Below are 25495 nucleotides of genomic sequence, written 5' to 3' on the forward strand. Positions count from 1 at the left end.
TCATATGCCCCTTACCCCACCACCACCACCACCACCCGTAACCTCCAATCGAATCACCTAAGAAACCCACTCATAGCTCAGAACCGGAATCTCAAACGGCGCGGCATCGCACGTCGCATTGAAGAACGCATCATGCACGCAGTTCAACTGGAAATCCACACTGCCGTGGTAGGTGATCTTGCTGCCGTTGTTGCAGGTCAGCGCGTGGCCGGAGCCGAGCTCGTAATCCATGTGGCCGACGGAGGAGTCCTCGTTGGAGGTGCCGTAGAACGAGACGATGCGGCCCAGGCCGCGGTCGGCGTAGCCGCAGTTGGACTCGCCGTGGGCGATGTCGTGGATGCGGTAGCCGATGTACGTGTCGCGGCACTCCAGGCCGTCGGCGAAGTCGATGGCCAGGGTCTGCGGGGGCCCGTACCCCCAGGGCTGGTAGTTGGGCATGCCCGTGTAGCAGACGGGGACCATGGTGCCGTTGCAGGTGGCCGGGTCCTGGTCGCACCAGGCGTTGCCGCACAGGCAGTCCTTGAAGGCGATGTCCGCCGGGTTGTGGATGCAGTCCAGCGACTTGGAGCCGTTGAACCAGTGGAAGTAGGTCACCTCCCAGGTCGGGATGGGGCAGCCCTCGGGCGGCGTGATGGAGGCCGGGGCCGGGTCGCGCGGTTGGATGGAGAGGGCGCTGGTGGTGCTGGTGGCAGCGGTGAGGAGGGTGAAGAGGGTAGTTAGGGCGTGCATTTTGTCAGGTGAATGGCTGTCTGAGATGGGTATTTCCTTTAGTGATGGTTGAAATTGTTTGAAGACCAGCCTTGCTCTGCCTTTCCCCCTTTATATAATCGATCCGATCCATGGATCGATGGTAGAATAACCCCACCTCCGCAGGGTCTTTTTTTTTTTTTTTTTTTTTTTACCATTCTTCGAACCGACCCATGTCCAACCGTGGATACTACCATACTCCTTCTAGTGCTATAATTATCCCCATAGTTGAGACAGCGCGAATGGGATTTCTGCAGCGGCAAGACACCCTACCGTCTTGGCAGTATCGAAGCAGGGATCAACTTGTGGTTTTGTTGGCGACACTAGAGAACGAAAAAAAACCCCCGCTCTTCGGGTAAGACCCTGGCGACCTATTTCTTTCGCCACCGAGGAACGGAACTAGCGGCTTAGGGTCGGTCTAGGTAACTTGGGCAGACTTCTGATTGTGCAGAATACATATGGAATACGAGCGATTCTCGCTCCGTGCCTGGTTGCCGACCTGCGCTAGGGCGAATCCCGCGTCGGCTCGCAGCGGATCCGGCCTGCCTCTTTGGGCAATGATGGGGTTCTCCAACTGCCTGCATCCGCATCCCTGCGGGCTGAATGGCCTGCTCGGTGCAGCTGAAGGGACGAGACATGCAGATTCTCAACTTGTCGACCCTTTAACTAACACCCCCCCCCCCGTATTCAATGCTGCGGGTGCAGCGCAGTGTGCCATCCTGGTTGGTCGGGGGTGGCTGGATCAATCAGATAACTACGTAGTGGGCAGTGGCGGATGGAACATTGCGAGTGAGGAACATCTGGGCTGACACGAGGCGAGGAGGAAGGAGGAATTGTGAGGGGGTTTTGAGACAAGGCTGGCTAGCTGACTCGTGTTCTGCACGGGGATGGATCGTTCCATGATGTTGTGTGTGTTTGTTCTTGGACCAAGGTTGAGGGGTGATACGGTTAGCACGGTTAAAGTCTTGAGAACATGTCCGATGTACGTAGTTGAGTCTGTTCGGAATTATCTACTGCATTCGCCGAGGTCTTGGTTGCGGGAAGAAGCCCAGTCTTGAGTTGTGAAGGTCTTCTGCGCCTGGGCATGCATGCTCAGTTCCAACGCCCCGGAGACTGGACTGCCGGTAAAGACGGAAAAATGATTAGGGCGAATGCCGGGCTGAACTGTGCGGCAGACTTAGCCCTATTTCTCATCAATGAACGTAGGTTATTGCAGAAGAGCTCACTTCTATTCCAGTGTAACATCAGGATCTATCATCGGGGCACCCAGACTCGCAGAATTGGTGTTAGAGCGGTGTCCAAATTTCCAACTAGTGCTAATGACAACGCTCTGTGGCTCAGAGGCATGCGGATTACGGGAAGGTAAGATACTCGAGAACAGGTTATCCAGGCCAGTTTTGCAGCTTTCTGCCCTCCTTCCCAAGAGTATTTAGCCTAATTGATCAGTTGTGACGGTGGTTCCGGGCCGGGGGACGAAGGAGGACCTGCGCAACTGTGTCGAGATTATGATAGCTAGACAGACTGTGCTACTTGAATTGCAAAACAAAAGCACTCTTTCACTACCTCCGATGTAGTGTAACGGCTATCATACCTGTCTTTCACACAGGAGATCGGGGTTCGATTCCCCGCATCGGAGACGCATGAGAGCATTCTTCTTGGTGGATTTTTTTCACTCTCAATGCATCTCCGAGGGGTCTGCCTTTACAACCCGGGTTGTTCCGCCATTAATATGGCGCTAGTCCCAGATAGGTAACAGCGTCATTAAGATAGAGGTACACCTAAGAAGGAAAATTGAGTGAGCTGCAGTCTGAATCTTTTGTTGAGCAGGGTCTTCGCTACTGCAATTCACATCAGATCTCGGCTCTTCAGCTAAAGGCTATCTTGTAGACTACTTATCTGTTGTTCTGCCTCGTGGCTGTCATGAACGGTCGGGATTCTGGCCCTTCCTCTGCTTTTCTCTCCTTCTTGCAAAAGGACACGCCAACTTACTGCTAGATTGGGACATTTGTTACTGCTGCGCCTGTTACTTTCTACGTTCTCATTTCAATTGTATCAGCGGATAGCACCAGCAGACCTAAGTAGCGTCTTACACTTGATATATCGCTGCACCGACCAAGGATCGCAAAAAAACAAAGAGACAACACTGATGCTGGAAGCCGATTCTACAGTATGCGCCCATCACCCAACGACCTGTTTAGACCGTAGGTAAGTTGGAGTATGACGCACGACTCCAGCTCGCCCGCCAATGGGGTCGCCGGCATCGGTGGCCCCCCGAAGAAACCCCGAAACAGAGTTCGGATCCACCTGATCGGGATGCCCTACCCTCAAGATTCGGGGAGCGACCTTCGGCTTTGCGACCGTTCTATGCAGATACACAAACCTACAATCAGCTGGATCGGTATAGATCGTCGTGCATAACTCCAATACCGTTCTCTATCTCAGCCCATGCCTGTAGAGCATGGTGAACCAACTCGACCGGCCACCACCACGCGGGGAACATCCGCCCGCTTCACCGGGCCAAAAGTATGGAGTAACTTTCCAAGCTGGAAGGCCTTTTCCCCTCCATTGCCCCACCGAGGGGCACTGAGGGTGAGACCGTGAGGGGTGGGGGGGGTCAGGAGCTCAGTCAACCGGGGTTGATTCTCCAACCTACAGTACAAAAACAATCCGACCACCCTGGTTGTTCCCCGGAGCTTCTTCACTGCCCAACTCTCTCCTCCAACCTCGTTACTCACCTCTTCCGCAACCTCTCAAAAACCCAAAACCCCCACACAATCCGCCAAAATGGTCTACACCATCGTTGTTCGTACGTGAAACCTCGAACCCTGCAACTTTTACCCCCCCCCCAAGAACACATCGAACCCATAGAACTAACCTTCCCTCCCGGGAACAACAGACATGCGCGCCAAGCCCGACGAGGAGAGCATCAACAAGCTGCACGCCAAGCTCCTCGAGGCCTCGGCCGTCTACTCCAAGGACAAGGAGACCCTCTCCTGGTTCGTGATGCAGAGCGTCCACGACAAGCAGGACTTCTGCATCGTCGAGCGCTACCTCAACGAGGGCTCCCAGAAGTACCACCTCGAGAACCCCTACTGGAAGACTTTCGACCCCTACGTCATCCCCTTGCTCGAGAAGGAGATGGATCTCCGCCGTTTCGAGGAGCTGGTGCCCGGGGAGGAGCAGAAGCAGTAAATTTGGACGAATTAAGGAAGGGTTTCGGGTGATGCCACCGTCTTGTACATATGACGCAGTTCTGGGGAGAATTTCATTGCACCGAGCCCTCTGGAGGGATTCTCGGGTGCGGAGATATGTGTTTCTACTGAATGTGTGTGCAATAGTTGCGTTGTTGGGGCAATTGGGATACACGTGGTTAATTGCATGGATCTCAATCACTAGACTTCAAGTTGGAATAAATCGATTGAATTTAGTTAAGACATATTCTTTTGGTAACTATTTGAAATTAATGACTGAACCGTGATTTGATTTGCGATGAGGGTCGCACACAAAGCTGTACCTATAGCATTCCCGCGGGGCTGCAGTGTCGGGTGACTTACCGCCTTCCTAAATGCACGAACTTGCGACCGACTCACCTTATGGTAACTACGGTAACGGTGAGATGAAGGGCCCGAATGGGAAATATGTATGTAGCGCCAGCGGCGGCAGACGCTCTATGTAGCCATCGACTTTCTCTGAGCACAGAGCAGCTGAAAAGCGTAAGCAGTTGCACCAAGATGGACTAGACGGGTGAGATTAGGTCTCATTGTGTCTGAAGAGACTATCGTCATTTCCCCCCACTTTATGTTCCCACATGATCTCGGTATATATGCCGGGCATGCCACTATCTACTTATTGCACCCAGAATGGTTGCACAGCATCAGAATACGAGACCTTCAGCTACAAACCTAGCCAAACTATCACAGTATCGTCGGAGAAAATACCCCCTAGCCCAGCCCTCAACCTCTCAAGCCCCGCAGTGCGGGAAGTAAATGCCTCTGCAGGACCTGATCGGTAACCATCCATACCTGGGGCATATGATGCGTATCGAATGTCGCGCCCGTGTAGTAGGTCCGGCGATGGCCCTGCAAAGCACTCAGCTGCCGGTAGAACCCCGCCGCGATCGCCGCACCCGAGACCGTCAACGTATAAGGCGAGTGATCGCGCACCGCCAGGATCTCCGGGTCCGACACGTTGCCGCCGCCCAGCCTGCGCTGCACGCTGTCCACCCCGGCGCGGATGCAGTCCTCCACCTCCGCCTCCGACAGACCCCGCGATTTACTCCCCACCGTGACCCGGACGATTGTCGACACATCTGTCGGCCGAAAGGCCAACACCGCCGGGAGGCGCGGGCGATGGAAGGGGTGGTCCTTGCCGTGGTTCTCCAGGAACGTGCTGTCCGGAAACCCGTCCACCCGGATCAGTGCCGTGTAGAACCACGGGTCCTTGAACTGGCGGAACAGGGCTCGTTCCCGTTCATCCAGGCCCAGCGCCTCGAGGTTGTCGGGTAAGGGAGGCGCAGCGAAGAGGAGGGTCTTTGCACGGATGCGTCGACGGCGTGTTGTGGTGATGATCGGCCTTCGTGTCTCGTCCACCGTACTGGCCACATCCACTACCACGCGATCAACAGTAGAATCGCGAGCATCCACCTGCACTACGCTACTGTTGAACAGCAACGTTTGACTCTGTCGCAACTCCTGCTCCATCGCCCGGTAGATCTCGCTCGCATCGTGGCTCTTCGGCCGTACCCACCCCAGCTGAAGTCGGCCGGCTAGGTAGTCCGTCCCCACGTACTTCATCACATACAGCGTCGGGTAGTCCGGCCACTCGCCGAGGCCACTGAGCCATGAGCTGAAGGTGTCGAGGAGCCCACCTAGATGGTATTTGTCCATAATGTGACTAAAAGGCGCGACTAGATCGTCCGGCACGGGGTCGGGAAGGTCTTCGAACCCGGTTGCGAGGTACGGGTGCTGGTCGAGGAGGGTGCTGTAGCGGTCGAGCGTGGCGGTGGTCTCGTTGGCGGGGAGCGGAGTGAGGGGCTCCCCCGTGGTAAAGTCGAACATGTCGATTGCGTAGTCGATTTTCTCCTTGATGAGGGGGACGTTGTAGTGGGCGAAGGCGTCGCGGATGACGGGCAGGTTCTGGAGCCAGGTGACCCCGTAGTCGATGGGCTGGTTGTTGGTGAGGATCGGGTCGCGGTAGGTGACGGTGTGGCCCCCCAGGTGAGGGCCGCGCTCGACGATGGCGACGGTGTGGTTGAGCTGGTGCAGGCGGTAGGCGGCGTAGGCGCCTGCTGCCCCGCCGCCGATGATGCACGTGTCGAAAAGGAGGTCGCTGAGGGACATTGGTGGTGGCTCGCACGGGTGGGAGGCTTGGACTTGCGTATGAAGAGAGGGGATGGAGGCCCGGTCAGGAACGAGATGTTGTGTGCAACAAAGGTAGGATATAGACAGGTTATATAAGGTCGCTATAAATAGCGGGTATGCGTCTAGAGAATAAGGTTGCGAGCAATGGAACCATGGTCGAGCAAAGATGAAGCCATCCCATCGGACAATAAACTTACTTAGTCTCAAGCACAGGGAACCCTGGCTGGGAGCGGGAATACTATCAGCAATATCCCCGCCCCCGCAGAGTGACAGCATCGATATCTAATCCCCGATACGAGTTTCCTCAAAATAAGGTGGCACAAGGTGCTGATAGAAAGAAGATCCTTGCTTTTCTACCAACTGGGAATATATATTCTCCGGGCAGGGTGACCGTAAGATCATCGCATTGGTCGGGATCTCGCTTGGCAGATGCATGAAGCTGAGAGGAGCATTCTCGCTCTCACCAAAACTATACCGCACTTGTGCGGCCCAATGAAAAAAACCTCAATTGTAAACAATGCTTTTGGGTAGTGCTCTAGCCCATCCCCACCTACCTCCGCGCACTCCGCCCACCAAAGCAAACCAACATGCCGATATCATAGCATGCCTTCAGAACACCAGCCACAGTGAACGAGGCCCCAAACAGCCCCCTGCTAGCCAACACGCCGGTGATCAGCGGGCCCATACTTTGCGCACTGGTCTTGACCACATTGACCGCGCCCATGATGGCGGTGCGCTTGTCCGACGGCAAGGCGCTGGCCAGGAAGGCCGACCGCGGAGCCACATCCATGTTCTGCGTGCACGCTCGCAGGATCAGGAACATCAGCGCCAGGGGAAGGGCGGAGGGGAATGGGATCATGGCGAGACAGATGGCGGAGGGGAGGTGGGTGAATACCATTGTCTGCAGGGAAGTTAGTCTCACTAATCTTGAAAGAGGATTTGGACGGGCTGACACGGACCTTGACATTACCAATACGCTTCGCAATGGAAGATGCGACGATCATTGACGCGGCGGAAATGATCGACGTGGTGAAGAAGATAGACCCCAGCTCGCTCTCGGGGAGCGAGAACTTGCGCTTGAAGAAGTATGTCATCCAGGAACTGCAGCCAGATTAGCATCTATCCGGAATGCAAGAAGCCTCAAAAGGGGAGAACGTACAGTGACGCAAGTCCCGAAGCAAACGAGTCCAGTCCAAAGAGCAGGAACAACTTGAGCACCAGGCTCAGGAGATCACGATCAAACGCAGCGAACAGTGACGGCTTATCCTTCTTCGGCGGCTGCTGCTGTTGTTGCAGAGACTCTTCGCGTGGACGATCACCTAGCAGCGCCTCAGTCTCGCCAGATTCCTGCGCCTCCTCCGCTACACGGTCGTCCTCCTGGATCGCCTCAACCTTTCGACTCAAGCAGAGGGTCAGAACCAACTTCACCACCCCGACCGCAGCATACCCGAAAAACATGACCCGGCAGGCGGTGATGAAATCACACCCTTTCGTGACTTGCAGGAACTTGATAGCCCACCCGCACGACATCATGCCCAGGGCCGTCCCCGCCGACCCGAGGAGAGAATACCAAGCAAAAATATCGCTCAGATGCTCGTGGGGGGTCAGATGCGCAAGCGTGGACTCCTCCACCGCCCGGAAGGGGCCGATCTCGTTGCCGCTGGAAGCTCTGTTAGCGTGATCCTCCTCACATACGTGATACGGTCGATATAAGTAGCAAGCAAGAGTAGAAAGAAAAATATAGATCGCAGACGTAGGAAACAGAAATGAGGAGCAACATACCTCGGACTGATAACTCCCAACACCGCAGCAGCCAGTAACCCCCAGAACCCAGCCCCAAGGCCAAAAACCACCCCGCTCCCCGCCATCAAGGCCGACCCCAACGACAAGACCGCCCGCCGCCCCATCGCATCCGCAAACAACGTCAACAGGAAACTAATCACCACATCCCCGACCAAGGTCAAGGTCATGAATAATCCAATGCGTTCCTCCGAGATGGCCAGCGCGGAGAGATACGACACGAGGATCAGCGTGGAGGCCCCGTAGGCGAACAGCCGCACGAACCGCTGGGCGCAGAGGAGCTTCACGTCGCGCGGGGACCGCCAGACGGTGACGAGCCCCATCTCGTCCAAGACACGGGCTAGCACGGCTTTCCCATGGTGTGGCGGATGGTGCTGGTGAGCCTCTTCCGACCGAGACATGATTGGACTTCTGTTTTTCTCGGGAATGAGATGTGGTTGAGATTAAAGATGAATTGTGAGCATGATGCTCCTTTATTCAGGCGTGGCATGCGCTCGGCGATAAGATGCGAAAAAGTCACTGCCTTGCATAAATCCGAGGTTTGCGCTGAATTAGGTATGTCCGTCTCGGGGTCGGGGTCGGCCTCGGTCTTGAGCTCGGGGTCGGGTCCAGTGGGGGGAACCCAAAGCCGAAACCGAATTGTCGGCCTCACAGTCGGCTTTTCCGAGCAGAAGTTCAACCTTTGCTGTTGCAAGGGTATACAAGGCATTGGGAAACAGACTGCGTGGCTCTGGAATAAGACTGCATTCAATGCAATGATGATCACAGTACAGACATTCTGTTGTGTCAGGCAACTTTTGAGCTATTAATTCTCTACAAGACCAGCATCAATAACTGCGAGTCAACCATAAAGTTAAGTCACAGGGCATCACATCCGTTGAATTAGGGTATAGAATAAGAACTTCGGTGTACATCGGTCAACAAGCAAACAGAAAACGATGCGACCAAAGTTCACTGAGCTCGCACGACAGCAGGATATTCTTCCTGTTGTCCTGGACTGTGCACGCGATAGTGCTCGTCACGTGCCCCGTAACAGTCTAAATCAGCATGATGCCTAATTGAGTCTCTCGGTTTGCCTTCCTCAATCGAACCTGATCTATAAGTGTCCGGAAATCCCCCTCAACGCCTTCAGACCCTGGTCGCGAAACGGGCGCTTGTATCCGGCGGAAGGCTGAGGGGTGGACCCTGAAGGACCCGCTTCCACAGCCTCACAGCCTCTCCCACTCCTTCGGCCCCCAAGCTAAATATTCCTGCAGGGCAAGGGAAGCTTGTTCCCCGCTCTGTACATGGAGATGATGGTGAAGCTAGTTCAATGATGGTAATTTTCTCGGGTATATGAGACCTTCATATGGGGACGATAGAGGGAATTAATATAGGGCTGTCTGGAGCCAGTAACAGGAGCTAAGCTGGAGGCGGAAGGGTTCCGAAGAGCAGGAGGTTCGATTCTGACAGACCTTTTGCTGATTGCATACTTCTTCACCAGAGGCTCAATAGCTCAGAGTCGGAGACTCGATTAGTGTTAGTAATCGCCAGAGCTCTTCAACAACTTGCCTGCGGGAGACCATCGGCGAATGCAGTCCGGATTGTTAATTTGATGCATGGCCCACTCGCAGCGCATCCAACCTGAGCTGCAGGTACGAGAAGTGGAGATCGCCCCCACGCTCTATGCCTATACGCCGTTTGAAGAGCCAAACTCCTGGAAGGACCCTGACTCTCCTCATGAGAAGCCTTGGTGTAGTAGACACCATCTCGCGTCTCCATATCAGGATTCAGGAATATGAGACATCTCCACGCCCAAGAAAAACGTCTCCTACTCAATAAGGAAGGTCAATCATCGTACGTCTCTCATGATAGAGAGACTCACAAGTATAAAGAGCGGACGAACCCCTACTCAACTCATTCATCCCATCATCCAGCTTCCTCTTCCTCTTCCTCTCCAACCTCAACCCCACACAAACCAAGCCAATCCCACCGTCCAAACACCCCGAACCCAAAGACTTCAGTTTTCCACAATGCACTTCCTCACGGCAACCACCACCGTGCTCGCGGCCCTGGCCACGACCGCCACCGCCATCACCACCCTCAAGCCCGACGGCAAGCGCTGCATCGCCGGCTACGCCAACGAGGACGCCTCGATGTACATGGGCCCGACGCTGGGCACCCAGAACTACCACTCGCACACGGGCTTCGTCACCGACCCCAACGGCAAGATCATCTCCGAGATGTCGCAACACTTCAACTCCTGGCAGACCTTCACCTCCGTGCTGCCCTACACCGTCGACATGTACTGCGGCCAGGACACCAGCAAGACCCTCACCCGCTGCACCTCGGTCGAGGTGCGCTACGCCGGCCAGGACATCCAGTCCAAGGCCGACAGCACCAACTGCGTCTGCGGCAAGGATGACACCGTCTTCGATGCCAAGGGGTACTGCGCTTGTTACTTCGATTGTCCTCTCTGAGGGGGATGTTGGTTGGATCGGGCTTGGGAATGTGCTGTCGCTCGCTTGTGTATCTATATGTGTGTAAAGGTGGTCTAGATTGCTTTGAATTGATAGGTTTGAGGAATTGTTAAATAAATTTGAAGAAAAGGATATGCTTGATATCTTGCTGCTGTAGTTGCGTGGTAGCTTGACAAACCGAAACTACTGGCTTTTGCTTTAGACAATTTTTACTCGATAGCCTTGGCTCTCCATTACTCGATTTATCCTATTCCGTCCGATTGCAGATCTACCTTGGGATCTCGGAGATCTTATACAGTGATTTCGTCCGGGCTATGGCAATATATCGTAGGAACTCAGACTGAGAAGCTCTCGGAACAATGACTGGTAGTAAATATTCTTAGATCTCATTTGAACAGAATGTATGGACAAAGGACTGCCGGCTCAGTACTCCAGGACAGGACAGTTGGTCTCGACAATCAGCTCCGTGGTATAGACGGTAGTTGTGATCGTCACGACGTCCTCAAATACACTAGAAGGCGATGCGATGGCACTGGGGCTGGGAGTCACAGAACGAGTGATTGAACTTGACCCCGGCACTGACAATATAGTAGACGAGAATGGCGCGGCAGCAGAACTCGAGTGGATCAATGTGGACGAAGGTGCGGCGGGGGAAGTCGTTGGGGGATTGGACGGGGCGGACAATTGAGGCGTCTGGGATGTAGAGACGGTTTGGCTCGATGGAATGATGGGGGTAGATGCGGCGGGAATCGACACGATAGATGATGGCACCACTATGGAGGATGATGCCTGCAAAGAAGCGGACGGCTGGGGCGAGGAGATCGCGCTTGCGATGACGCTGGAGGATGCTGCCGTAATCACACTAGCGCTGGAAGTCACGGCCTGCGAAGGAGTCACGACAGGCGTCGACGTGGGAGTCACGGTTGGAGTGGGAAGAAGCGTGATGGTGGAGGCATAGGGTACATCCGTGCAGATCTCGATTTCTTTGTTGGGATTGGAGAATTGCGTGTTGTCGACGTAGATGGTCGGCTGAGCCGCAATGCCGCGAACTCCGGAGCTGCAGATCACCTGGATGTACATGTCTAGGCTGCTGCTCGAGGGTACGTAGGTAGTCGATAGAGTCTGCCAATCGGTCTCAGTAGTACTGTATTGAATATATCCATTGACCGTCGTCGTGATTCGGCTTGCTGCGGTGATGCCGTCGATGGCGAAGTAGAAATTGCAAGTTCCTGCCCTTGTCGCGGACTGGATCTTGTAGTCGAAAGACAACGAGTAGGTATCGCCCGCGACCAGGTCGGTCAAGGTCTGATATAGTACGGCGTATGAGGATGAACTGGGAACCATTGCTCTGTTCATTTGTGCGTTAGTAGTTGCCCATTGTCGAGAGAGGCTTCACCTACGCGACGTAGCCTCCGTCGCCGGAGGCATCGGCGACAATCGAAGCAGTACCGTATCCATTGTAGACAGCCCAGGGAGTAAGAACTCCGGAGTCGAATGAAGGATTTGACAAGGCGTTGTCAGTCCATGTGCATGACTGGGTAGTCCCCGTTACCACTCTGGTCTCAGCCGCAGCAAGGAATGGCTGCACCAAAAGCACTGCAGCAGAAATAGGAGAGAAGGACCGCATGGCTGATCAGTTCGCAGAGAGAGTACGAAAAGAGTGACTGTCTGTGAAGGCCAATAATGCACCGAACACTAGAGAATGAGGGGATGGACTGGACAGAGAGAGAAAGTCAATTGAAGGCTAGCGAGTGGATCTCCATCGGTTATAAAGGAATTTTTGCTCAAGGGTCTGGCTCCGTCGAAAAGAGCGAATACGTAAAAGCCGGAGCTCCACTGAGGCTGAAAGAAGGCATTATCTCGATGAGTTCAAACACGTTCGTTCTACGGGGTCTTTCAAGAATACGGCGAGTCCGCTTTAAAAAGCGGTTAGTTTAAGCGAGCAAATCTTTGCCCCTGAACGTGAGGAATGAGATTGTGGGATTGGAGGGTGATCCTATCAATCACAGAACTTGGAGTTCAAGCCTTAAAGAACAAGCAGATGATTATCAGTGAAGAGAGATATTGCGAATGAAGAAGTGATGAGCTGAAGCAGTTGAAGGGTCGATGGTTGTTGGTTGCTACAATGAGATTTGGGTCGGAGGGACGGGATGTTTCTCAGACATCAAGGCACCAAGGCAAGCCTGAGTCGGAACAACAGCGGGCCGACTGCACGGGCTTCTCCATTGGGCTAGGCTGGCTGCCTGAGACTCCTTCGTCTCTTCTTTCCCCTCCACACATCTTCAGCATCTACACCAGTACTGTACACAGTACATACATAAACTTTCACCTACCACAGTCTTCTCTCTATGGATCTCAACACGCGCACTCAGACAAATACACTATCCTGGACTCGTGAGGCTCCGCTTCCCCATCGAGAGGACCTGCATCCCAGATTTCAATCTTGGTATCAATTCGACCCTGCCCAAAAGTGGATCCCCACCCCAACGGATGCCGATTCAAGTGACCATGCAGAACCAACCCGCGGGGGCGACGCATCAAATCTTGTGTTACTGACATGGAACATCGATGCGGGCTCTTCTCAAGCTCAGGAACGCGCTACCGATATTATCACGTATCTCACCCGGTTAGACCCCCCCGTAGACATCGTTTTCCTTCAAGAGGTCTCCAGGCCGGCCCTGCAGCAGATTCTGGATGACGAGCGCATTCGTGGGTACTGGTTTTCAAGCGATTGTGATGATCTCTCGTGGAATGATCGACCCTTTATGACCGTGACTCTACTGTCCAGAGCACGCTTCGCAGCACCTTCTAATCCAGAGACCCACAACCTTGTTGCTGGCCCAATATGGAGGGTCAGGTTTCCAAGTTATTTCGGTCGAGATGCGCTCTGCTGTGACATCTTTGTGCCTTCACACCCCGAGGATGAAGCATCTTCTGCGACACGAATTCGCCTAGTGAACGTCCATCTGGATTCTCTGCCGATCAAGCCATCCCACCGGCCTCGACAAATATCTATGGTTGCCTCCCTTCTGCGCACCGCGGGACGTGGGCTTGTGGCCGGTGATTTCAATCCCGTTCTTGACGAAGACGACGAGCTTCTTGAATTCAATGGCTTGACTGATGTCTGGACGTCTTTGCGTCCCAAGGAGCCTGGTTACACATGGGGGGTTGATGGGCAGCAACCGTACCCGCCTAACCGGCTTGATCGAGTGGGGACCCTGGGGTTAAAGGCGTCTACAATCCAGGTTCTAGAACCAAGACGAGTTGGCGACTTGGATACGCCCAGCTCCCAACAGACCAAGACTGCCGAAGAAGCACCGGTTTGGAGCGATCATCATGGCTTACTTTGTTCATTCGGCTTGACCGAAGATTGAATCATGGTGCTCCTCAATCGCTCCGGTAGGAAGTCTTTTTTTTCTGGGTCGTATCTGTGAATCCCCTCTACCGACGCAAGAAGTTGAAGTCCTAGAAATCTTGGGATAATTGATATACAAGCATGATTATTTCCCGTCGGGTCTGCAAACACGTGTATTCTCACTATGGAAATGGCCCCCGTTGTAGCCCGCTCTCTTATCCCCTTAACTCTCCCACGACATGCAACCTCATGGGTTCAACGGCAAGCCAAGCGCACCCAAAGCACCTGTGAAGAAATCAGCATCGTGGCCCTTTATAATTAAGAAGGCCATACTTACGATGAAGTGCCATGTCATCACCAAAGATCACGTTTTTGACTTCCGGGCCGCAGAAGATAGCTCCTGTCTTCTCATCGAAAGCCGCGCCGGAACCTCCAATTATCAAGCTCAACCCCTTGTTAGGGCCCCGCATCTCGGCCAAGTCTGGCTGCAAGCCGTGACCCCTTTCGGCAGATACTATCATATGGGCAATGTTCATGGCTGCCGTACGTCCCATGCGGATGGCTGTTTTGGCGAGTCGAATTCCGGGTGTTGCGATCACATCACCAACTGCAAAGTGGTTCTGGTTGTTGGGGATGCTCGCTGCGAATTGCATTCTATAGTGCTCAGGTCAATACCAAAACATCTCGCATCACAATGTAATCACTTACGATGGAAGCACGTTGACGAATCCCTTCTCATCCAGAGCCTCTCGAGGCAAGAACTCGGTGACCGGAGCAGCTGAAGACGTTGCCCAAATCACTTCATCGGCAATGAGATGGTTGCCATCCTCGAGTTTGATCATTTTTGTGTTGCCAAGTCCTTCCGTGACACTCAGCACGCGGTTCTTCAGCATCACGTTCACCCCACCGAGCTGGGCGACCTGCAGAACCTGATATTGAAACTCGGTTGGAACCGGCTCCGACGAGAGGAGTGCCGAACGGGAGTGCACCAGGGTCACTTGCTTCGTTGGGTAACGGTGTTTGATCTCAGCTGCCATCTCAATTCCAACGGCACCTGGATTCATCAGCCACAACCCTGCCAACTTCCTACTAGAAGTCAACTTACCTCCACCGATTACCACCACCGAATCGCATGTCCGCAGTCGGTCAATATATCTCCCTGCCTGCATCGCGTACTCCGACTTGGTTGTAGCAACCGGCACAGTCGGCCAAGGCCGTCGCAACCCCGTGCCTATCACCAGGATATCATAATCTAGAGTATGCTGCTGCTGCTGCCCATTCGACTCTGACGAGAGATAGAGGAGTCTTTTCGTCTCCGGGTCCGCTCGCACCGCCGTGCCCTTCAAGATCGACACCGACGGTCTTTTCAGCTCCGCGATCTGATCCCAGGTCCGCCACGGGTGCTCGATGTAGCTTTTTGTTGTGTGTGCCATGGGGGTACCGACTGCGTGATCTGTGAGACTCGGCTGTCAGGGCTTCTGCTACATTTCTTGACTGTGTAAAGAGGGACGTACAAAACCCGTCCCTTGGATCGAGGATGGTAATTTTGGGCATGCGTTGCGGGGCTTGAGGCGCCATCATCTGTCTTCGACCATTGTCCCCGAGCCTTCGTCCCCGGCCACCTCCACCGCCGCTGCCGCGACCTCCTCTTCCTCCCTTGCCGCCTTTCCCGAAGGAATTTATCGTGCCGTCACAGATGCGAAGTAGGTTCAAGGCTGCCGAGAGACCCGCGTATGCGCCGCCCAGGATTACCACATGCTGCTCGCGCAGCGTAGATGACAGCGTCACGGCTACCATTGTCGAAGCACCTTGACCAAGATGTACGAGGGTAGTGGCTTTTTGAGGATATGTCTGTTTTTGGTGCAGCTTGTTTGCCGTGTGCGCTTGAGTATGAATGAACCCAAGCCTTGACATCGATCGCATCTACTAAGACGGACTTAGGATCTTTATACCTCCAGTCCGGACTTTCTTGGTTGTCCGGCCATACTCGTATTTCTGTGCCACTCGGCGAATTCAATTCGGAGTTACCTTTTCTGGACAAGCGCTAGCCCCGAGGCGCTTTACCCGTCGCAACTCCAGATGCTCGGGTTTACGGTATTGGCACTGGAGTTCCAATTCCAGTGAGACTTCGCGCTCTTGAAGAACCTCAATCCGTGGATGGACAGATACCCAGACTGTCAGTTTGTCTCAAAATGCCGAGGTACATACTTAACAAGTGTGCACACCACAGTCTTGTTCCGCCTCGGATATCCTCTAACACAGAAGCGAGTACTCCCAACTCAGGTGTCACTTCTCTGAGAAGCATACGAAAGATGGTGGTTAATTCTATAAAGCGACCAATATCACCCAGACATACGTATCGACCAGAGATCCATCTACAGAAAGCATGAAGTTGTGCCGAGCATCATCCTTGAGCATTTCCCAACAGCATTAGGAACCGAACATGCTTGCCCAGTGACACTCGGATACCTGCTAGACTCAAACAGCAAGCTCCCTCCCCACCATCAGGTCATACGTGGGAACAACACCCATATCGAGATCCCCCTTCCCATCAAACCGATGCTGGTCCTACTTCCGTGGGCAATACTCCATCGCTGCATCGCGCACGCTCTCCCAGTCGAGGATCCGTGTGCCCAGGGCTCGCGAATCGACATTCAGCGCACCCAGAGCTTCTTGGACCCAAGACACACAGTTCCATTCTGGGGCATTTTGGCGGGTGGCTGTACTGCGGAGAATCTCGACTGCACGGTCTTGGTCCAAGATCTTTGCTACAGCGATGCGCACAAGTGGCATCTGCGGGGAGACCTCGCTTTCTTCGAAGATGAACTCGGACTTGCCTTTCACGGTGAGTCGCTCTTTGGCGTGATAGCGGACTCCAAGCCTCTGTTTGGTGGGACTCTTGGGTCCGATGTGTACGGCCCAGTGATATCTGTTCGAGTCAGCTGTCTTGCTGAAGTTGTAGGGCCTGTAATTCTTACGTGTCTTCCTTGCCTGGCATTCTAGCCTTGCCTCCGCGGGCATAGAGAGCAACGTACAGGCGATATTTGTTGGACGACATGATAGGTGTACCTTACTCTGGCTTGGTCAATCACTGCATAAACCGGCGTAGGTGTAATCAAACACAATTGTGGGAATGCCGGACACCGCCTCGCCAGCAGGTTGTATCAATAGATCTTGAAGTATAACACTTTCTGTCAAGCAGGCTCGTTTCCAGAAGATTGCATGTGTTCCAAAAAAAATTCGTGTACCATCCAACTTCTTTGATAAGGCTCCGATCGAATGATCCTATTCCCCTTGAGTATAGAACGTGGGTGGGCGCTTACGCCATGAGTTGCACGACTCCGCCGTGCCTCATGCATACGTACGCGCGCGGCTTGATCAATGCACTCCCCTGATCTACGTAGCCACAAAGTTTGGAGTCTCGCTTCCAATAACAGTTCTTTACCATTGCCTGGTAAGCACGTGTTCCCCAAAGTGGTTACAGCGGTACTTTACTGGAGAATCATGTATTCCAGTCAGCCGGATGGCGATGCGAAACACAGTAGGCATTAACAAAAGCCCTTTGAAGAAAGACCTGACAATCCTCTCTCTCTTCCACTTTCCCGCTGTACATTACCCACATTAAAGACCTCTGGTCCCTACACCCCGTCCCCTTCAATCGTCCAGAGAACAGCAATAATTACACCTCATCCCATCCGCCCACCGACTACTCCCATCAAACAAATCAACCGAGTAATCAATACAACAACCAAGGCTTCGCCTGCGTCAACGCCCTATCCCAACCATCCTCATTCGTCCAGATCGATATACTTTCGACCTCATCCTTGCCCAGCTTGAGGCCGTTATACAAATGCTGTGCCATGTTAGCAATCGTTATTCCCCTTCAGCAATCATCATTTCCCTTCTCCGTCCCCAACTCATTCGTAATAAATTCCATGAAAGCAAAGAGCACGTACAGGAAACAACCCCTCGGTCGGGCGGGGCCCGCACACCGTCCCCTCGGGATTCTCCCACTTGATGTCGTGCTCGACCTGGTCGTAGCGGATGCGCAGGACATAGACGAGGGGCTCGTCTTTGAAGAAGAGCTTGAGGGTGTTGGGAACCTGGAAGGCGGTGGAGAGGTGGATGAAGCCGGATTGGTTGTCGAGCTCGCTGACGGGGAGCCGGTCCGGGAGGGGTTCGCGCACCGGCGCCGTCGAGGGGACGAGCTTGTAGATGAAGAAGGGGGGTGCGTCGGCCATTTTTTCTGGTTGCTCGCTTGGAACCTCTGGTGTGCAGATTCTGAGGGGTATGGGATTTTGGACAGTGCAGATGCAGAAGAAATTAATGGGGCGATCGCGATGGTGGGGAAGGAGGGGTGAGACCGGACGAACTCCGTCATATCCCGTATCCGTATCCGGCAGGCTTATCCGGTGTTTGCTCGGTTTGGCTTGGTTTGCGCCACGTGAGAAGTGCAGGGGCTAGGCCAATTACGGATTCCAATGGGGGGAACTTGCTGTTCTGGGATTAGCAGAGGCTCAGTGTCTCTGCTTGTGCAATCCATAAAGAATGATATTAGTCCCAAAACTCCCTTAGGAACACAATTTAGAGACTTTCATGATGGTACCGTTTCTCTATTTTCTGCTTCTCAAAGGTAGGTGAGCAGCAACCATAGAGACGCAGTGAACTTCAATAATCCCATTAATCAAACATAACCCTTCGCTCTTTGAATGTCAATGTGCTTGTAGTACTTTCGGAGTTGAAATTTCATCTCTTTACTTTCCTACCGGTTTTCTCTGGCACCCACGGATTCAATGGTTGTTGATCCTACAGAAAAAGGTCGCCTGGTTGAGGACGAATATCCTGTAGGACAAATCCAGTCCGGCTAATCATACCAATAGATCAAACGTAGCTAGAGGGCCCGCATGATGCCAAATATGTGAAAAGTGGGCGGATTTCTGAGCCATTGTTGCAGCAAATATTAGAACACTGCAGGATGATTATATTGACCAATCAAACCGAGCTTCTGTATTATCAACAAATATAATTTCTGTTCATTTTAACATGGCGGCCGTATAGATTTCATACCGGATCGATCCGTGCATGTTGACTACACTACAGTACGTTCCCCTCTTCAATGCTTATGAAGGCACCATTAATCGCCGATGCAAGGGCCCAGGATGGTCAGTGGCCGGTGGTTCATGGTCACATCTTAGTAGATAGGTTAGACCATCCGGCTATAATAGCTGCGCACACACCTCCATGCACTTCCCAGATTTTCTTCCTCATTGTAGTCACACAATCCGAGAGGCTGCGGGTCGGTAGGCCTGATTGTAGATTAGCACTATCAGCTACAGCAATATGGGCAAGTAGAGTCAAGACTGAGACCTGTTGAGTGGGATGAAGTGCGCGGCAAGGCAACATTTTGAAATCACCTCTTGCTTCTATTGGAGATAGCTTTATTGGCCTCGTTGAGGTTCCATTTTTGGTAGGCTCACCCGACGGAATGGTCTTCATTATCTCTTCCTTTCCGTCAAGGAGCAAATGGAAGAACCTAAATTCAAATGTCAATGCTGGATGTGGGGAGTGGGATGTGGGGATGGAGTGGGATGAGCGGAGTATGGTAATATTGAGCTTGTACAAAACAGATGGCGCTTCGCTACCAAGTTTTGGTGGCCAAGAACGCTACAATTAGTTGAGCTCTGGTGAATGCTGTACTACCACTGCTGATCAAGTAAATCAATTAGCCTAATGTAGATATTAAGTCCGAGATACTTGTCCGACTGCTATCAAAGATTGTATAAATACGTCTAAGGAACAGCCAACAATGAAGTTAAGTAGACAACGAGCACAAAGGTCTTCATACACATCAAAGAAACCCCTGAGATAGCAGAAATCATGTGTCTAACTATGAGAAGCCTAATGATGCTGGTGCCTATGCTTATAGCCCAAGCCACTGCTCTAACTTCTATGAACTATGACGGTCCGGTTTCCATTATTGATGTCTTTCTAAAATGGCATCCCCAGCTGATGAGGCAACCTAGTCCTTCCGAGCTCAGGAACTGTCTTGAACCTCGCTGTCACTGCTAGCAATATCACCTATAACGTCACTGCCAACGACACCATCCACACGATTGCTAACAAATACGGGGTTGGTGCCTGTGACCTGGCACGACTCAATGTGCTAGCCGACCCAAACTTCCTCTAAGTGAACGAGACTTTGCGCATTCCGGCCCGTGCCACGTTCCCAGACGACTACTCTTGTTTCAGCACGAACAACACCAACGCGACATCAGACTGTATCTACGGCGGTCCTCACGTGTACACTATCCTTCCGGGAGACACTATCCAAAAGATCGCCAACGAACGCTTCAATATCACTACTGAGTCCATTCTCAGCTTTGGCGCTCAAACAGGGTATATTGCAGCTCTGAACCCCGGGATTTATGACGTGCTCCAGACCGGAGAGACGGTGAAGATCCATACTTGCGCCAACACAGCTTGTACCATGACGGATTTCACATTCACCTATGGTACTCTCCAGAACTTTGCGACTGCGTACAATGTGACTGTGGGTCAGCTCATGTCTTTGAACTTGGCTTACATGCACACGGATTATATCGCGCCCCTCGGTGTTCTATATGACTGCTCGATTCTCGAGTAATTGTTAGCTAGATGTTTGAATCGAATTGGCTAGACTTGAGTTACTAGTGTAAGCACTCGTATCTATAGCCGTTGGAATCAGAACATGCACCGTGGCTTGAGAATGTCTCTTCCTGCGATTGATAAGGATATCCACATTCTACTAGGATGCCATGCCGACAATAGCAATATCTCCATCTTTAGGCAGAGTTAGATTAAATCCAGCTTGAAGGGAGATAAGACATTTATATCACCCATGCGCGAAGACGGTCAAGTGGTGTGTCCAATTTCTGCCACTGGCACAGATTGGTTCTGCTCATGGAAACGAACGCACTCCTAGCCCACATTGGAAGCCCTCCTCAGCTAGACACCTGAGTCGTCTTCAACAATATCCTTCTGGGCTGCATACCTTTCCCAAGCGGCACAGTTCTTCTCGAGAGACTCGCCGTCAATCATGGGCTTCAGCTGATCGATACACTCCACAAACTGCATGGCAAACCCTTCAGACTGGTGCCATCCAATATGGCAGTGCAGAAGCCAGGCGCCGGGGTTGTCGGTCTTGAAAGCGATGACAAGGTATCCGAGAGCGGGAAGGATAGCGATATCTCGACGGGGTGGATTGACGGTGTTCAAGGTGGTATTCGACGTGTAGCTTCCTGTATCTTGGGCGAGAATGAAGAAGTCATGTCCCTGTGAGACAATGCTGTTAATCCAAGTACCAACTGAGGAAGACAGGCGAGTACACGCACGTGCAGATGGATGGGATGAGGGACATTGATCGTCATTTCGATGTCGATGACCACCCACTTGCCATTGCCTTCAACTTGGACAACATAGGAGGCATTGGTCCAGGAAGTTTCTCCATTCTCAATCTGTAGAAGAGTAGGGTTGTCCCACTCGGCCACGAAGGTTGTTGGGCCCATGTACCACTTATATAAGCCGGCAGTGTTCTTGATAACCTGGACCTCATTGTGGCTACTGAAACTGACTCCTGCGGCATCAATGGCAACCATTGGAACAAGGTTGGACATGGACTCATCCTCACAACTGTCTGTGTAATCGAATGCAGTTGTGGTTGGAGTTTTCAAGCTTGCTATCTTGCGTTTCATAGTGGAAAATACCTCGAATATCGTAGTTGGAAATTTCAGCGCAAGATTATTGAAGAATTGACCGCATCCAGAAGTTAGAGCCCTGCATTTGCTTGTTTGCGTGAACGATAACATCATATCGTTGTCCTTGAATTGTGAATTAGCCTTAGCTGACCCTTGATCCGCCTGCTATGGCATGCTGGGTTTCGATTCGGGATTCAAATTCACCAACCCCAACCAAGAGCGAGGTCGTGTTAAAGGGCTCAATGGGCACGAAGTCGGTAGAAACGACAGTGAGAGTGTGGTCATCGATCATGAAACGGAGAGGATTGCTCATTCCCCCATTAAGCAGACGAAGGCGGTAGCTTTGACCGGACGTCACATTCATGTTGAAGCGAGAGCCGGTGGTCTCGTTATTCTCCGTGACCCAGATGTTGGTGGCGTTTATTAGTCCGGTTGCTAAGGTTGGCTCTCCATCGGTCTCTGCGGTGGAGTATAGAGCGTCGGAGGTGGGATGGGACCAGTCACTGAGATAAAGTATTCCAGCATCCACATCATAATTTGCACTCGCAGGGCCATTGATGACGATTCCACCATAGATACCCTCCCATGCTTGCAAAGCAAAGTGCGAGTAGTAGTAAGTAGTGCCGTATTGAGTGGCCCGCCATTCGTAGGTGATAGAACCACCGGGAGGCACAGGGCACTGTGTGATAGAATTGGTGCCATCTTGGGGATTGGTATGGTTCTGACGAACTCCGTGCCAATGAATACTGGTACCGTTTTTCTCCAGTTCATTGTAAACATGGATACGCACCCAGTCTCCCCAGTTAGCGTGCAGGGTAGGTCCTGGTGATGTGCCATTAACGGTCAACACATTGCGAGGGACGCCATCAGGAGCAGCCGTGGTATTGCCAAGAACCAACCAATACTCTCGGAGAACCCCGGTGTCCGGGGCCTCCGTGTAGTAGTCACTTTGGATGTCAAAGTCACACCATTGGTCACGGGTTGCTGGTGTGTTTCCGGCACAGGCGGTTGAGGAAGCTGAGGCACAGAGGCATCCTCCAACAAAGGTGCTTGCAGCAAGCAGTAGAGCTGCTGAAATTGAAGACCAACGCATTGCTGGTTTAATTGGAAGGAAAGACAAGAGACAGACAGATGGAGAAAGAATGAATAGACTAATACATGTCCGGATATAACAATGAAGAATGTTTTGACCCGGACATAGATTGTCTAGAAACAGATGGGGTTGCTATATACTCATACAGGGCACTGGGTTCGAGTTCACGATAACGTGCGGCGCGCGATAAGAGGGAACCGCGCTATCTGGGTACAATTGAGGCCGGTTTAGCCTGAGTCCAAGTCTTAACCTTTAAGTCTGATGTCCATGACAACTTGAGAAACTACAACGGGATGTAAACCCCGTCTATGTAGGAGTGCCTACGCGGATTTGTCTTACGTCGGCAACCCACCTGAGCGCTTTATGGGGTTGGTATGTGTCATAAGATATGAAGTACCGCAATGGAGATTCTATTCAAAGTGCCCTCCCCCCACTTTTATAGTAGATCGTTTCTACATGGGGCTGAGATGAGGCTAGACCAGATAAGGGGGGACCTTGCGAACTACATATAACTGGTGAATCATTGAAAGAGCATCGAACAAGGGGACTAAGCCAGAAGACAAATACACAGAACCTATTAGGGGTTTCCAAGGTTAGAATACCGGCGAACCAGTACTGTATATAATAACCAACAGTACATGCACGTAAAAGATTCGGCTCTGGCCTTCATCTCCAAACAGAGTCCCGGAGGCCACCCGCTGTTGGCGATGATCGACCTTTCGCTTGCCCATAACAAGCTAGGTATATTAGACTAGAGTAGGTTAAGGTCTATCTTGTACGTAATCCGACGACATCGATTTTGTAATCAGATTGAGTGGAGAGTATCAAGTTGCAATTTGCAGATCAGCATTTCCAGTGGTACGTATAGGTAGAATGATAATCTATATATGCAAGTTATTTAGTCACCGCCGCTGGAACCATTTTTGCTTGATAGTTGTCAAGTCGAAAATTTATATTCAGGGGTGCATCTGACGGCTATCTGCCTTTCCGCATACCTTGAGCTCCATCACTTCCCACTCGGATTAAATGTTCGTACCGTTCATCTGACCAAATGACTCGACTTCTGTGGGAATTGTCTTGCCTCGCGGTCACAATTCAAGCCGTTACTCTTCAGAGTGTATGTACTGTTGAGTATGTGACTGCAAACTTACCCGGCCATGATACATTACTCGGTACCAATATCGATGAGTCGTCTGTGACAGCCGCAATGCTTAGCACGTCAACTGATGATGCTGACTACCCGGTGTGCGATGTCAGCTTTGCATACACCCATGGTGGACCGGATCGAACTAATGTCAATTATTGGATGCCAGCTCCCGCCGATTTCAAAAACCGCTACGTATCGACTGGCGGCGAAGGATGGAACATTACCGAGAAGAATTCCTTTCTCCCTAGTGGAATCGACATGGGTGCGGTGGCCGGTACCACGGACGGTGGATTTGGTGGCTTTGATGTTAGCTCCTGGGAAGTCTGGTTGAATGGCGACGGCGAGGTCAATTGGGACACTGTCTATATGTTTGGTTATAAGGCCATCGATGAGCTTAGTCGGATCGGCAAGGAACTCACAAAGTCCTTCTACAACATGTCAGACACCAAGCTTTGGTCCTACTACGATGGTTGCTCCGAGGGAGACCGCGAGGGCTGGAGCCAGGCCCAGATCGGAGCTGATCTAGACGGTGCCGTCATTGGAGCCCCAGGCATGCACTTCTCTTTCCCAGCAGATTCAGCATCTGTGGTCTCAATTTGTCGAGTACCAGCTCGACTACTACCTGCCATATTGTGAGTTGGAGAAGATTGTCACCCTCACCACCGATGCCTGTGATCATCTGGACGGCCGGGTAGACGGGGTGGTCGCTCGCACGGATCTGTGTAAGCTGCATTTCAACTTGAATTCGACCATCGGTGAAGCCTATAGCTGTGGCTCATCGACCGAGATCCCCAATTTCATGCCTTATATCCCAGCTCAAAATGGAACCGTGACTGCAGAGGGTGTGGCTGTCGCTCGGGAGATCCTCAATGGTGCACATGACAACCTTGGCCGACGCATTTACATGTCCTATCAGCTTACAGCTTCTTTTCAAGCTGCTGTCACTTCCTATAACGAGACCACCGGGGAGTATGGTGCATACTTCGTTGAGCAGTCCGCCCAGTGGGTTGAAATTGGGCTGAATTCGTTGACCAACGGTTCAGCTCTTTCTAGCTTTCAAGGCGTGACAAGGGATACCTTCCGTGACTGGATTGCCACTGGCTTCCAGAAATACTACGATTCCCTCGAGACCACCTGGCCTGACCTTTCAGTCTGGCACAACGCCGGGGGCAAAGTTCTTCACTACCACGGCGAGTCCGACCCCCAGGTTCCAACCTCTGGCTCAGTCCGTTACTATGAGTCGGTCCGAAGCATCATGTACCCCGATCTCTCCTACAACCAGGTGTTGCCGAACTGAATGATTGGTACCGTCTGTTCCTAATTCCTGGAGGCGCTCACTGCGGTATGAACAGCCTTCAACCCAACGCTCCGTGGCCGGAGACTACCTTAGCCACCCTAATTGATTGGGTCGAGAAGGGAATCGAGCCCAAGACACTTAATGGGACTGTGCAGTCTACTGGTGCTCAGCAGCAAATCTGTGGTTGGCCTCTTCGTCCATACTGGACCAACAACGGTACCCAGTTCCAGTGCGTCTATGACCAAGAGTCTCTTGATACCTGGAAATACGAACTCGATGCCTTCAAGATGCCGGTTTTCTGATCTGCGCAGCAACGGACCACTCCCTTGTTCAAGCCGTATGGCATAATGTACAGTTTCCAAGGCTTTACGGTGTCTTTATCCTCAATCTACAAGCTTTTCCAGATATCTTCTCCGGGAGGACAAGACCGAATTCTGGCGTACATGATTAAGAACATACTTTCAATGGATTTTTCCTTGACAAGATCTACACATAGTCGAAAGC

At 52.3% G+C, this 25495-nt stretch overlaps 13 protein-coding genes and 1 non-coding gene across 14 annotated transcripts; 5 read left to right on the forward strand and 9 right to left on the reverse strand.

The window, feature by feature from the left end:
• Positions 1-32: 32 nt before the first annotated feature.
• Positions 33-816, reverse strand: BO95DRAFT_438443 (uncharacterized protein). Its single transcript, XM_025585517.1, has one exon. It carries the CDS (start codon positions 727-729, stop codon positions 58-60), a length of 672 nt encoding a protein of 223 aa, XP_025447182.1. The 5' UTR covers positions 730-816; the 3' UTR covers positions 33-57.
• A 1495-nt stretch (positions 817-2311) lies between these two features.
• BO95DRAFT_t21 lies at positions 2312-2383 on the forward strand. Its single transcript has one exon. It is a non-coding gene; the product is annotated as a tRNA-Glu (tRNA).
• A 965-nt stretch (positions 2384-3348) lies between these two features.
• BO95DRAFT_159350 (putative quinol monooxygenase) lies at positions 3349-3945 on the forward strand. The gene is made up of 2 exons (XM_025580716.1): positions 3349-3553; positions 3644-3945. The coding sequence occupies exons 1-2, from the start codon at positions 3532-3534 to the stop codon at positions 3937-3939; spliced, it is 318 nt and encodes a 105-aa protein (XP_025447183.1). The 5' UTR covers positions 3349-3531; the 3' UTR covers positions 3940-3945.
• A 755-nt stretch (positions 3946-4700) lies between these two features.
• BO95DRAFT_351920 (putative FAD dependent oxidoreductase) lies at positions 4701-6086 on the reverse strand (the record flags this gene model as incomplete). The annotated part of the gene is made up of 1 exon (XM_025582103.1): positions 4701-6086. One exon carries the CDS (start codon positions 6084-6086, stop codon positions 4701-4703), a length of 1386 nt encoding a protein of 461 aa, XP_025447184.1.
• A 571-nt stretch (positions 6087-6657) lies between these two features.
• On the reverse strand, positions 6658-8230 carry BO95DRAFT_459143 (putative MFS transporter; the record flags this gene model as incomplete). The annotated part of the gene is made up of 4 exons (XM_025588628.1): positions 6658-7008; positions 7067-7208; positions 7267-7767; positions 7890-8230. 4 exons carry the CDS (start codon positions 8228-8230, stop codon positions 6658-6660), a joined length of 1335 nt encoding a protein of 444 aa, XP_025447185.1.
• A 1344-nt stretch (positions 8231-9574) lies between these two features.
• On the reverse strand, positions 9575-10366 carry BO95DRAFT_498214 (uncharacterized protein; the record flags this gene model as incomplete). Its single annotated transcript, XM_025590917.1, has 1 exon — positions 9575-10366. A coding segment is annotated over one exon (645 nt), but the record flags the coding sequence as incomplete, so codon positions are not given.
• Positions 10367-10634: 268 nt separating this feature from the next.
• Positions 10635-12189, reverse strand: BO95DRAFT_159393 (carbohydrate binding domain-containing protein). The gene is made up of 2 exons (XM_025580717.1): positions 11767-12189; positions 10635-11714 (listed from the first exon to the last, which is right to left on the reverse strand). Exons 1-2 carry the CDS (start codon positions 11991-11993, stop codon positions 10790-10792), a joined length of 1152 nt encoding a protein of 383 aa, XP_025447187.1. The 5' UTR covers positions 11994-12189; the 3' UTR covers positions 10635-10789.
• A 466-nt stretch (positions 12190-12655) lies between these two features.
• Positions 12656-13865, forward strand: BO95DRAFT_438447 (endonuclease/exonuclease/phosphatase family protein). Its single transcript, XM_025585518.1, has one exon. The coding sequence runs from the start codon at positions 12715-12717 to the stop codon at positions 13738-13740; it is 1026 nt and encodes a 341-aa protein (XP_025447188.1). The 5' UTR covers positions 12656-12714; the 3' UTR covers positions 13741-13865.
• Positions 13866-14001: 136 nt separating this feature from the next.
• BO95DRAFT_379789 (FAD/NAD(P)-binding domain-containing protein) lies at positions 14002-15488 on the reverse strand. Its single transcript, XM_025583327.1, has 5 exons — positions 15365-15488; positions 15236-15286; positions 14827-15174; positions 14430-14775; positions 14002-14375 (listed from the first exon to the last, which is right to left on the reverse strand). Exons 2-5 carry the CDS (start codon positions 15273-15275, stop codon positions 14018-14020), a joined length of 1092 nt encoding a protein of 363 aa, XP_025447189.1. The 5' UTR covers positions 15276-15286; positions 15365-15488; the 3' UTR covers positions 14002-14017.
• Positions 15489-16226: 738 nt separating this feature from the next.
• BO95DRAFT_438449 (uncharacterized protein) lies at positions 16227-16945 on the reverse strand. Its single transcript, XM_025585519.1, has one exon. The coding sequence runs from the start codon at positions 16740-16742 to the stop codon at positions 16290-16292; it is 453 nt and encodes a 150-aa protein (XP_025447190.1). The 5' UTR covers positions 16743-16945; the 3' UTR covers positions 16227-16289.
• Positions 16946-17278: 333 nt separating this feature from the next.
• Positions 17279-18068, reverse strand: BO95DRAFT_438450 (DUF952 domain-containing protein). The gene is made up of 2 exons (XM_025585520.1): positions 17680-18068; positions 17279-17576 (listed from the first exon to the last, which is right to left on the reverse strand). The coding sequence occupies exons 1-2, from the start codon at positions 17960-17962 to the stop codon at positions 17458-17460; spliced, it is 402 nt and encodes a 133-aa protein (XP_025447191.1). The 5' UTR covers positions 17963-18068; the 3' UTR covers positions 17279-17457.
• A 1530-nt stretch (positions 18069-19598) lies between these two features.
• Positions 19599-20364, forward strand: BO95DRAFT_449470 (uncharacterized protein; the record flags this gene model as incomplete). Its single annotated transcript, XM_025587951.1, has 3 exons — positions 19599-19683; positions 19736-19881; positions 19918-20364. 3 exons carry the CDS (start codon positions 19599-19601, stop codon positions 20362-20364), a joined length of 678 nt encoding a protein of 225 aa, XP_025447192.1.
• Positions 20365-20545: 181 nt separating this feature from the next.
• Positions 20546-22930, reverse strand: BO95DRAFT_498233 (multicopper oxidase; the record flags this gene model as incomplete). Its single annotated transcript, XM_025590918.1, has 5 exons — positions 20546-21032; positions 21092-21431; positions 21514-21577; positions 21659-22522; positions 22900-22930. The coding sequence occupies 5 exons, from the start codon at positions 22928-22930 to the stop codon at positions 20706-20708; spliced, it is 1626 nt and encodes a 541-aa protein (XP_025447193.1). The 3' UTR covers positions 20546-20705.
• An 824-nt stretch (positions 22931-23754) lies between these two features.
• On the forward strand, positions 23755-25293 carry BO95DRAFT_459153 (tannase and feruloyl esterase; the record flags this gene model as incomplete). Its single annotated transcript, XM_025588629.1, has 3 exons — positions 23755-24228; positions 24266-24978; positions 25047-25293. The coding sequence occupies 3 exons, from the start codon at positions 23755-23757 to the stop codon at positions 25291-25293; spliced, it is 1434 nt and encodes a 477-aa protein (XP_025447194.1).
• Between the last annotated feature and the right edge of the window lie 202 nt (positions 25294-25495).

Source organism: Aspergillus brunneoviolaceus (genome assembly GCF_003184695.1).
Source record: "Aspergillus brunneoviolaceus CBS 621.78 unplaced genomic scaffold BO95scaffold_4, whole genome shotgun sequence".
Taxonomy (NCBI): domain Eukaryota; kingdom Fungi; phylum Ascomycota; class Eurotiomycetes; order Eurotiales; family Aspergillaceae; genus Aspergillus; species Aspergillus brunneoviolaceus.

Coding starts and splice junctions, on each gene's coding strand:
- BO95DRAFT_438443 (XM_025585517.1), bottom strand. CDS start 729: ATGCACGCCCTAACTACCCTCTTCACCCTCCTCACCGCTGCCACCAGC.
- BO95DRAFT_438447 (XM_025585518.1), top strand. CDS start 12,715: ATGGATCTCAACACGCGCACTCAGACAAATACACTATCCTGGACTCGT.
- BO95DRAFT_159393 (XM_025580717.1), bottom strand. CDS start 11,993: ATGCGGTCCTTCTCTCCTATTTCTGCTGCAGTGCTTTTGGTGCAGCCA. Junction 11,715..11,766: donor GGCGACGGAGGCTACGTCGC/GTAGGTGAAGCC, acceptor ACAAATGAACAG/AGCAATGGTTCCCAGTTCAT.
- BO95DRAFT_159350 (XM_025580716.1), top strand. CDS start 3,532: ATGGTCTACACCATCGTTGTTC. Junction 3,554..3,643: donor GGTCTACACCATCGTTGTTC/GTACGTGAAACC, acceptor CGGGAACAACAG/ACATGCGCGCCAAGCCCGAC.
- BO95DRAFT_379789 (XM_025583327.1), bottom strand. CDS start 15,275: ATGCCCAAAATTACCATCCTCGATCCAAGGGACGGGTTTT. Junction 15,175..15,235: donor CGATCCAAGGGACGGGTTTT/GTACGTCCCTCT, acceptor CGAGTCTCACAG/ATCACGCAGTCGGTACCCCC. Junction 14,776..14,826: donor GGTGGTGGTAATCGGTGGAG/GTAAGTTGACTT, acceptor TGATGAATCCAG/GTGCCGTTGGAATTGAGATG.
- BO95DRAFT_438449 (XM_025585519.1), bottom strand. CDS start 16,742: ATGCCCGCGGAGGCAAGGCTAGAATGCCAGGCAAGGAAGACACGTAAG.
- BO95DRAFT_438450 (XM_025585520.1), bottom strand. CDS start 17,962: ATGGCCGACGCACCCCCCTTCTTCATCTACAAGCTCGTCCCCTCGACG. Junction 17,577..17,679: donor CCCGACCGAGGGGTTGTTTC/CTGTACGTGCTC, acceptor CTAACATGGCAC/AGCATTTGTATAACGGCCTC.